The 11,509-nt window shown below is 34.7% G+C and overlaps 1 protein-coding gene across 1 annotated transcript; it reads right to left on the bottom strand.

Annotated features, from left to right (window-relative positions):
- Positions 1–1,472: 1,472 nt before the first annotated feature.
- Positions 1,473–5,446, bottom strand: LOC111876205 (G-type lectin S-receptor-like serine/threonine-protein kinase At1g67520). The gene is made up of 7 exons (XM_023872746.3): positions 4,156–5,446; positions 3,413–3,544; positions 2,825–3,045; positions 2,540–2,750; positions 2,209–2,446; positions 1,971–2,121; positions 1,473–1,907 (listed from the first exon to the last, which is right to left on the bottom strand). The coding sequence occupies exons 1-7, from the start codon at positions 5,363–5,365 to the stop codon at positions 1,602–1,604; spliced, it is 2,469 nt and encodes an 822-aa protein (XP_023728514.1). The 5' UTR covers positions 5,366–5,446; the 3' UTR covers positions 1,473–1,601.
- Positions 5,447–11,509: the final 6,063 nt, after the last annotated feature.

Below are 11,509 nucleotides of genomic sequence, written 5' to 3'. Positions count from 1 at the left end.
AACAGCCAATAGTGTATCACAGGTATAAGAATAGTACCCTTTAGGTTTGAATATGAGCTTCAGAGAAAATATAAAAGAATCTAACAAAGGTCTTCCTTATCCTACGTAATTTCCAAAGTTGTCAAATTAGACACGATCTCCTTGAAATCAAATAGTATGTGGCTAACTATATTACCACCTTCTTATAGTTTATGTACGAAGGGAGTGTTTGGGATTGCTTTTTAACCTAAAAAGTCATTTTTAATAAAAGGATTTTTTTGTCTTATAGTTTTTTGCAAAAGAAGAGTTTTTAAAATGTATTTGGATTATTTTTGAGGAGCAAAGGCTAAAATGCCAAAAATCACAAAAAGTCACAATTTGTGGCTTTTAAAATCACTCATTTTTCTTCTTGCCAAGAAGTCATTCTAAAAGAACTTTTAGAATTGGCAAACACTTTTTCAAACTTTTAACTTTTTAGAAAAACTAAAAGTTCAAAAAGTCATTTTGAAAAGTAATCCCAAACACCCTCGAAAAACTTTTTTTAGATGGATCTTAACTAATAATATATTTCTTCATGAGATTGATTTTAGCTTTAACCAAATAATAGTTTTAGTTCCTTCATTGAGTATTTCTTGGAGAATATTATTGTAAATGTGTAATCAGATTTGAGTTAAGGCACTGCGATCCTTCACTCTCGGCGGGAATCCAAGTAGCTTGGAATTTTAATCCAAAAGAATCTAAAGCATCTTTAATAGTCCTCTTGAGCCAAAATATATTTCTCATCGTCACTTTCCAAAAGAAAAACCTAGTGTAATAATCCAGAAGTGGAAGGTGATACTTGACAATAGCCATGAAAAAGTTGAATTTATATAACCTCTAAAAGACTAATGGAGAAAAGACACGAAAAGGGCACATGTTTATTGGCATCACTAGTGTTGATGGTAGAGGCAGTGGTGGTTGTGGTGGCGGGTGTTAAAGGCAGCAGTGGTGGTGGTGGGTGCGGGCGGTGGCAATAGAGGTGGTGGTGGTGATGATAGAGTTAGGAGTAACAACGGTAGTGGTTGGGTGGTGGTGTAGGTGGTAACGGAGGTTATGGGTGGTGGTGGTAGTGGTGTCGGCGACGGTGATGGTGGTGGTGGTAATGGAAGTGGTTGTAGTGATGGGTGGTGGTGGCAGTGGCGACGACATCAGTGGTGTTGGTGGTGGGTGGGTGGCAGAGGTGGTGGTGGTGGATGGTAGTGGAGGTGGTGGGTAGTGGTGGTTAAGATTGTGGTGGAGGTGGTCGCGAGTAGTGACGGAGGTTTTTCATATTTAATGTTAAAAATGAAAAGGGTAATATAGTAATCTTCAAGGAATTTGAATTTCTTTATCGTTTAAATGGAATTTATTTTCCCTCAATGGAAGGAAAGTTAGACACATTTAGGAATCCAATTCCATCTCAAAACTTGAACCAAACATAGGAAAGTGATAGGAATTAAATTCCAATTCCAACGAAACCAAACAAACCTTAAAATTTATAAATCATTAACATGGTGAACAATGTATTACTACCCGATCTGACTTCTTTTCATGCAGCTTTGTGATACATTATATAACGATATTACACATGTTTTTTTCTCCTCCTATCTCGCCACTAAAATTGAAATCGATTGCCCATTCACGGAGCCATTTTCCAGATTATCATCTCTTGCTGAATCTGGGTCATGCCTCTCAATGAAGAAAGCTGGTCGTTTTGGTTCAGGTAGATGCATATTTTCATTTGTGAGCATAGAAATAACTTCTGACATGGTGGGTCTAATCATAGCATGATCTTGAACACACAACAGACCCACATGGATGCACGTCATTACTTCCTTGGGAGTGCATGAATCTTCCAGTATTGGATCCATCAACTCCAAACCTCTGCCTTCATTCCACAATTCCCATGCCTGAGACATTTTATTCATCATATTTAGAGATGTTAATCAAATGAAGAAACTCAAATAACTTACAAGCCCTAGAAGGTTGAGTGGGTGTTCCACATCATAGGTCCCATGATTCATCTTGCTGCTTACGATTTCAAGCAACAAAACACCAAAACCAAACACATCCGTCTTTGTTGAAACAGAGCCTTCTAACATATACTCCGGCGGCATATAACCACTGTATATCCAATCAAGAGTCACTGGTTAAGTGTTTTTGTAAGGGACTCATATTAATTCACAAAAGACAGGTTATATATGGACTCACCGAGTTCCAACGACTCGACTTGTATTTGCTTCAGACTCATTGATCCCAAATAACTTAGCCATACCAAAATCTGATATTTTTGGCTTCAGGTAGTCATCTAGCAAGATGTTACTTGCTTTCAGATCTCTATGGATAATCCTCAGCCTTGAAAACCTATGGAGATATAGGAGTCCATGAGCAATGCCATCAATGATTACAAACCGGGTATTCCAATCCAGTAATCCTTTCTTCCTCGGATCTGTTAACAAATAATTAAATGAGTAGCAGCAACCAAAAAACAGTCAAGATCATACACAATTAAATGAAGCAAATATTTATTGGATCATCTTACCAAATAGAAAGGAGTCCAAGCTTTTATTAGGCATATACTCATATACAAGAATTTGCTCTTTCTTCTCAATGCAACACCCTATAAGCTTGACAAGGTTCGTGTGTTGAAGTTTGGCTATGAGTTCGGTTTCATTCTTGAACTCCTTGATTCCTTGTTCAGAGCCTCTTGAAAGTCGTTTCACGGCAATCTCCTGCCCATCAACTAATTTTCCCTGTGAAATTAATCCATCACATGCATCAGCTTTTATCTTGAATCTTCTTAAGTGGAATGTCTTAGAAAGTTTACCTTATAAACTGCTCCAAAACCACCCTGCCCTAGCTTATTAGTGTTTGAGAAATTGTTTGTGGCAGATGAGATGGTTTGAAAGGTGAAATAATGCAGCTCAGGGTTGATCTTCATATCTGTTTGTATATTTTTGTACAAGCGCCTCAACTGATGCAGAAACAGCCTTTGGATTTTCTTTGCTTTTAAAAAACCAAACAGCATGGCATCTCTAACACTTTCCCCTAATTTGTTTATATAGAAAAAGTGGTTGGTTAGAACGTCTATTTTTGAAGTCCATATTCTCTTTCATCTATAACATAATTAAAATCCCAAAATTCTTTAATCAGTACTCTTTAAAACATACAAACAATAACAATGCCCCATTCCCCACAAGAATAGGGTAAGATGTAGGACTGCTTCCAAAGTTCTTTCATCAGTTTATAACTTGTTAATATATTGAAAGTACAAAGGGTATGATTGTATCTTGTAGGTATACATTCGGGTTTGGGGCCATTATATATAGAGCGTTTCTTTATCAAGTTTTTGTAATGATGGACAGCATAAATAATATTTGGATCTAAGGGGAGATTAAAAAAGTTAAGTTCATACTTCTAATATGCAGCTTCTTGCATACGAGATAGCATGATAGGAGTAGAGCAAAAGATACAATCCCGGTGATCAACAAAATCCGGTTCCTCTTCTTCCGGTTCCTCTTCTTCCGCTTCTTCATCTCATCATATTCTGCATATCAAGAAAACTAACTCTCCTTTTATGTATAGGTAACCTTTTGCTGGTTATTAATTTGCTGCCTGAGATAATTTGCAGCAAATGCCAGCATATAATTATTCTTTACTAACAAAATGTAGAACCACTATACTAGTATTAGGGTTCTTTTGTCCCACCCAACAAAAGAAAATTTAAATAAAATAAATTTATTGGCAAGAAAAAACGATTATGTCTAGTAAAGGATAGCTCATGATATAGTGTGAGTTATATATAGGTGATATATAGTGTGAGTGTTCAGCTAGCAAGTTCTTCCTTCCAATATTATGTTTCTATATAAATTGCAGCAACTGCAGTCACCTAGCCTACGATGCACAAAACTTTTATCTGTATATATAGTACTATTATGTTGCAAGAAGTTGTCCTTTAGATAATAAATATGTACACTTGATTTGGTTAGACAATAATCAGTTATCATGAGCTAGCTACCCTAATTAGACATAATCTTTTTGTCCAGTCCAGTACTATAACTTAAACTTAAATATAGAGGTTCTACATTTAACATTTTTGTAGTAACTAGTAAAGAAAAGTTATAAGCTTTATTTTATACTATTTACTTAATTACTAACCACCATAATAACCAGGATGACACACAATGACCTTGGATGGGCTATCTTTGGTTTCCTCTCGATATTTCACTGTCCTCCTACTATTAAAAGTCTTGCACCCTGCCCCATCTGCGGTTGCATAAGTAAAGGCCATGCAAGAACAATTTCTCCAGCATAGTCTTTCACAATCATAAACAGTCAAGTTATGGCTTTCATCATATTCATACTCATCCCCATATATGTATTGGCCATAATAATGATCATTACTCTCGAAAGAACAATATTTCCGGCAATTCATCTCTTCAAGGACGTCAGATTCAGCACAACCAGCGAGTTTGATTGAGCTACACTGGACGTCTAAGTTTACACTTGAACCCTTAAGCTGACCGTTTAAATACATGGTCAGAGATGGCGATGAATCGTAGGTTTTTGTTAGATATGTGAACGATTGCTCTGTCTCATTAGATACATAGTAGAGGTGGACATCGGGAGAAAATTGTAGACCAGTGTTCTCGAACCCACCATTCTTCCAAGAGCCGCTCCTCCAATGGACATTCCCTCTCATCAGGATCACCATTTCCATTTGACCTGATGTCGCATTTGGGTCTCCTGTTAATGTAAAAGACCCTTCGGCTGGTAACGTTTCACTCCTCCAAGAAGTGAGTGACCATCGATGGCCAGTCTTGAGATTAATCCCCAGTTTCATCCCAGGAAGAAGGGTGTCTGTTGGGTAATCAAAACTTTGCCATAAAACCCGCTTAACTGACCCATCTGGATACAGTTCTTGCAACACGAAATTTCCAGTATCCAACAGTTTAGCACTTGCGTTGCGTGTTATTGGAGGACTACTGAAGATATCAACAACAGTGCCTCCACCAGATAAAATGCTCAGCTTGCCATGGATATCTATCAGGAGTTCGCCGTATATATCTGTGATCGGATTGTTTCTGTTTGCTACCCAAACCGGCTTATCTTTCAAGTACAACTTATCATCTCCGTCAGAAGTTCTTTTTAGGGTGTTGTAATTGTAGAATATCCCTAAATAAGGTTTTATGCTACTGCCGAAGCTAAAGAACTTCAAACAAAATACCTTCTTTGGTGAAATCAGTTCATCCCAGTCGGTAAGATGTTGACCTTGTTGTAAGGTATGTGTTTCTGCGTAACAATGATTGCAGAAAAAATAGCAACATAAGGCTGTGAGGATGAGGAATATACTTTTGCAATCTGCCATTATTTTAAGGAAGCTAACTGTTAAAGTGGAGTGAGAAGATGTGATCTGGTTGAACACAAAATCTCTAAAATCTCTAACAGTAGTTAAGGGGGGTCAAAAGTCACAAAAGTAACGGTTTAAAATATCTTTGGATGGAAAAGTTGCTTTTGAGTGACAAAAGTCCCAAAAGTCATGATTTTATGATTTTTAAAATCAAAATTTTTTCTATTGTTTAAAAGTTGTTTTAAGAATTTTTCAATTTGACAAACATCTTTTGAATTTTTCTAATTTTTTGGAAAAATGAAAAGTATAAAAAGTTGTTTTTTAAAGCAATCCCAAACACCCTCTAAGTAATCATTATTATATTACGTAGTAGGTGTAAAACTCGTATATTACACGAGTAGATTAAAAAAAATATATCAAAGTTTAAATATTAAGAATTTTTTTAAATAAATAGACATATTCTAATAAATAAATAGAACCACTATTAAGAAGATCATCAATAATATCAATGATTGTTTTGTCATATTCATTAAATTTATTATCATATTCAATGTATTTTAATATATCATATAGTATTTTTTAAGATTCTTTGTATTTATTATCACATTAAATATATTTAATACTTTACATATATAAATTTAGTATTATGTGGTATATTAATTGATTTAATTTAAAAAACCACAAAATGACATATGGATTTAAATTTAATCAAAAAATTTACAAAATTACATGTGACAAATATAATGAGAAGATAACATTTGCCAAAATGATCTTTCATTTATTCTAGACACTTTTATTGACTTGGCCTTCTATAACTCCTGTTTTAGTAATTATTATTATATTATGTATAATCTAGTCTAGACACTTTTATTGACTTGGCCTTCCACAACTCCTGTTTTACGTTACATATAGTCAATAAGTCAACCTAAATAGACAATTCTTTTGTCTTTTTGTTTTCCAAAGGTTGCCATAGCTTTCTGACCCATTCTTTACGGTCTAGTTATATACTAGCAGTTGCATAGACACATAAGTATGATATTTGATACAGGAAACAGTTAGGTGTTTCTTTTGATGGCTAATTTAAATTTTATAATTTATATAATTAAAAAAACACACACTAATTACATAGGTGGATTTAGGGTGAGCATTTGGATCTTTGGATGGGACCTGGATCTGGATCTGGACCTGGTAAGCCTCAACAGTCTGGTCCAAGGTCTATCAATTTCTGCAAAAATAGGTCTGGTCCACATGCTCACTTTTACGTCTATGAACCAGGCTCAACAGGTCTTGTTCAAGGTCCAACAATTTCTGCAAAATAGGTCCGGTCCAAATGTTCACTTTTACGTCCAAGAACCGGGAACCGGACCTCGACCTGCTAAGCGGTAAGCCTCAACAGGTTCGATCCAAAGGTCTATCAATTTCTATAAAATCGGTTCGATTCAAGAGTCGGTCCGGTCCGGTTCAACAACTAGGTGTTTCTTTTGATGGCTAATTTAAATTTTATAATTTATAAATTAAAAAACAAATTACATGGGTGGATCTAGAGGGAGCATTTGGATCTTCGGGTCAGACCTGGATCTGGATCTGGACCTGGTAAGCCTCAACAGTCCGATCCAACGTCCACCAATTTCTGCAAAAATAGGTCCGGCCCAAATGCTCACTTTTACGTCCATGAACCAGGTTCATGCTCAACATGTCCAGTTCAAGGTCCACCAATTTTTGCAAAATAGTTCTGGTCCAAATGCTCACTTTTACGTCCAAGAACCGGGAACCAGACCTCGACCTGGTAAGCGGTAAGCCTCAACAGGTCCGGTCCAAGATCCATCAATTTCTATAAAATCGGTCTGATTCAAGATCCGGTCCGGTCTAGTCCAAATGTTCACCCATAGGTGGATTGATGCTGTTACATAAACGCCTCACCTCAGTTTGCCAAGTTTAACCCCTCCGGTTTATGTAAAATATTTTATTTCACATTTTCTATGTTTAATTTAAACTGTAATGCAATTTAATTATCTACAATACCATAAAGGTACAAATTACATAGGTAGGTCCATGTAAATTACATAAGAACTAGTATTTGAGTTCGCGGGTTGTTATGTGTTTTCATACGTATTAGGCATGAGAATTGATTAGCCAGTATATCATATCACAGCTTCCTAAAAAACTAAAAGTTTAAAAGAAATGAGCGCTAGATGATTTTATCAAAAGTTGAGAAGAGTTTAGGGACTATTTTTATAAGTTGTATGGTTTTTGAATAATCCATAAAAATGTAAGACCATTACATAGACTAGAATACAATGGTATAAAAGCAAAGACTAAAAATGACAACAACCAAAATGCAAGGACTAAAGTTCGACAAAAAAGAGTATGCCGCCACTTCAACCTAGCTAGATTAAAAAAAACACGTAAACATACACAAAATTTATATCGAAACATAAATAAACGTATATTTATACCGAAAAGTACATAAAAGAATGACACATACATAAAAAAGCAAATAAATGATTTGGTGGGATGGACAGACGTAGTGGCGGATAAAATTGGTTATTTTATGTTAACGAACGAAAATTATTAAAGAAAACCAAATTATATATACTATGGGGGTAAACACAAAAGTTTAGAAAATGGAGATTGTAAGAGTCACATTTTACAAAGCTCAAAGTTGAGGGGTCAAAGTAACATTTTAAAAACAGAGAGATAGAAAAAGTTTAAAAAATGAAAGAGTAAAAGTGACATTTTACAAAATGAAGGGGTTGCAAGTGACAACTTATACAAACTCGAGGGATTGAATATGTCACGATGTAATATGAAGTGTGTATTATGCACATGTACAATGTGCTTTATAAAGAGCATTTTTAACTAGTAGCGAAGTCAGGATTTCGGGATAAGGAGGCATACATCATAATAAGATAATAACTTTGTTTGATTATATATATATATATATATATATATATATATATATATATATATAGTTTAATAATATTATTATTGTAGTTCATAAACATTTTCTTTTTGTTTGAAAAAAAAAATCAATAGTTCTATAGACTAATTTACCTCATAGTTATAAAAAAATCATATGATCAATCATAATAAAATTATTTATAAATTGCAAAATTTTAACATGTTACAAAAGTTAAAGGTTATCTATTACTAATTAGAGAATAAAATGGTGATATATCTTAGAAACAACATCACCTTCACCGTTAATAAAAAAAGGCAATGAGTTTCAAAATTAAAATAAGATGAAAGGAGCTTTGGGCTTTATTTACCGAAATAGGCCATAAATTTAGTCATGGGGTTGTGTATTATGTCCATAACTATATTAAATAATTGATAGAGTTGGAGGGGGCGCAGCATCCGGCTGCCCCCTACTGGCTCCGCCATTGTTTTTAGCTACAATAAAAGTCACTTACATACCCAACTTTTCATTTTAGTTATGTTTGGAATTTATGCCTCCTCAAACAAATTAGGTTGTTTGAAATATCAATATCAGTGTCTCGAGTGTGGCATGGTGCTGATGTGGCCGAAAACCCATGGTATGCACACCAACCCAATGTGGCATGATCATACGAACGTGAGGAAGAGGAGGAGACAGTTGAAAATGGTCAATTTTTTATAAAATATATCTAAAATCTTTATAAATTTATTTGTAAATACATTTAGTCTTAAACATATTCTCCACACAACTCTTTCCTCTTCTATTCTATACACAAGTATCCTTTTAATCCTCAAGCAAAACAAAACACAAATACCACAACTCGAGAAGGTGCATTCACCTTAGACAAAACACCACGATGATTTCCATATTATGATTCACCGAGTGGCGGGGTCATAAACTTGCTTCAAGGTACATTTCAACCAAACTCTTTCCAAACACCAATCTCACTTCCACAACAACCACTACTTCGAGATTCTCAAACCCAATCTCACTTCCACAACAACTAGGAATTCTGATGCTTTGTAAACACTTAACAAGGATAACATTGTGATTAAAACCTAAAAGCATGTATGATATTTATTCAATGACAACAAAATTTCCATCAAACACTCTGTACAAACATTCAAATAGTCAACAAAAGGTTGGAAACCCTAGAAATCCCAGTTTAAGTCCATTATGGACTAGGATTTCCTTATTTGGCCTAATGGACCAATAAGCTTCCAATTTGACTATTTTGAGCCTAGAACCCTTAAATGGGCTCTAATTGGACCCACTTTCATAAAATTTAACATTTTGGGCCATAATGGGCCTAAAATGAAATAAATTACCCTAATGGGCCTTAACTAAACTAATAAGCTTTATTGGGCCGTAAAACGCACTCATTTAAAAAATATTGGGCCTATGATTTCGAACTAGGGCAACTAATGGCCCAAAATATTCAACTCCTTTCCCCTAGCCCAATTCTCGGCCCACACCCATGATATTAATAAAAAAAGGAGAGGAGTGAATTATTGAGGGTTAGACACCTAATCTTTACATTTTGGGTATCCATGCACCATCCTCTCCTCCCCATGCACCATCACTTCATCTATTTATCTCTCCCCTCTTCTCTCCTACTCTCGGCCGAAGGTAGACACACACACACATAATTCATTTCCAACTCTTTCCAAATTCCCTCAAGAACACTTTCATTCCTCCATCAAAATTTCAAGATCTAGGGCATTTCAAGGAGGTTCTTCCATAAGAAATCATCATCCTTGGTAAGTTGTACTTAGATCCATGGTTTAGTTTCTTGATTCTTTTATAAATCTCCTTCTAACTCATGAAAGTTCATGATCATGCTTCTTAGAACCTATCTAATCCAAAGTCTTCTCAAGAAGCTTTCTAGGGCCAAAAATAACATCAAACTCTTCCATTCTTTCTTCAAAACCGAAAACAACAAGCAAAGGTGAGTTCATACCCCTCTATTTTCTGTTTTTACATGTTTTATGGGGGAGAATACAAGTAAAATGTGTAGATTTATGTGTATTTGTATGTTATGTGTGATTCTTGTGTTTATGTGGTAAATATGTGCCAAAAATGTAATATATTTGAGATCTATAGTTCAAGAAGGAAAAATATGTGATCCAGGTTATATTTTACTTAACATGTCAAGATAAACTACCATACAAGCTTTAAAATAAGCACACAACAGCCTAGAATTTGTTATTGGACCATTTTTGAAAAATAAACAAAAGTTGGGGAAAAAGATGTCATTCACAGTTTCAACAAGGAACAAAAGGTCAAAACAGTTAAAATAGATGTTTTTTATGAACATTATGCTTTCCAAGGGACTAAAAATGTAAATTGTAGCCTATTGGGCTAAAATTTTGGGCTTTTTGGCCCACAAGCCCAAATGTGCAAAAACTATGGGTTTTAAGGGGCTGAAATGGTAAATTTCTCAAAACAGAGGGTAGAAAAGTAAATAAATCTATTTCAGGGGTTAAAATGACCCTTTTTGCCAAAAAGGATTAAAAATGTAAAGTTTTGGATTTTGGGTCAAATTTGTAAAAGTTGCGAAAAGTTTGGATTATAAATGAAAATCTTTTTACTAAAGGGGTTGAAACTGCCAAAAAGTAAACATTGGGCTGAAAACATTATTTAAATAAGTCTTCAGGCCAAAATGTCAAGAAAAAAATAGTTTAGGGACCTAAAATGTCATTTTTCTATAAAAATGGACTAAAATTTTCATTTTTATTAAAGAATGGCTGAATAGGTCAAACCAATATTTTTGATTCAGTTATTTTATTATTAAGATATTTGGTTCAAAAATACTACATTATAACTTATGAATTTCGAATGAAAAATATGCATATATTTTCATAAATCTAAATATCGTTATAAAACAATCGGCAAACTGTGCGCCTTTGTGATTCAACAATTGTTCAAACAAAATTCACGGCATTTATACTATGCAAAACAAGTAAACATTCAAATTGATGGGCTTGAAAGATTCTAATCATGCTTATTGGGCCTTCGTGAACCATTAACATGACTTCTGGGCCTAACATAAATAATACATGTTTATCGGGCCTCTTGTGGCCCAATTACATGCTTAAGGGACCCTCAATGGCTTTTACATGCTATTGGGCCTCAGTGGCCCATTAGCATTGCTAGTAAGGTCCAAATAAATCATATGCGAAATAGGCCAACACGTCCTTCGTATACTCGACAGCATTTAAATA

Source organism: Lactuca sativa, chromosome 1 (assembly GCF_002870075.4).
Source record: "Lactuca sativa cultivar Salinas chromosome 1, Lsat_Salinas_v11, whole genome shotgun sequence".
Lineage (NCBI taxonomy): Eukaryota > Viridiplantae > Streptophyta > Magnoliopsida > Asterales > Asteraceae > Lactuca > Lactuca sativa.
Note: the sequence above shows the minus strand (reverse complement) of the source record. Positions and strands in the feature narration are given on the sequence as shown.

Bases quoted from the DNA above. Each gene is read 5' to 3' on its own strand.
- LOC111876205 (XM_023872746.3), bottom strand. From the start codon at position 5,365: ATGGCAGATTGCAAAAGTATATTCCTCATCCTCACAGCCTTATGTTGC. The intron at 3,545-4,155 runs GTTAGTAATTAA...CTTGATATGCAG, and splicing joins TCATCCTGGTTATTATGGTG to AATATGATGAGATGAAGAAG. The intron at 2,447-2,539 runs GTAAGATGATCC...ATTTGTTAACAG, and splicing joins CTTGGACTCCTTTCTATTTG to ATCCGAGGAAGAAAGGATTA.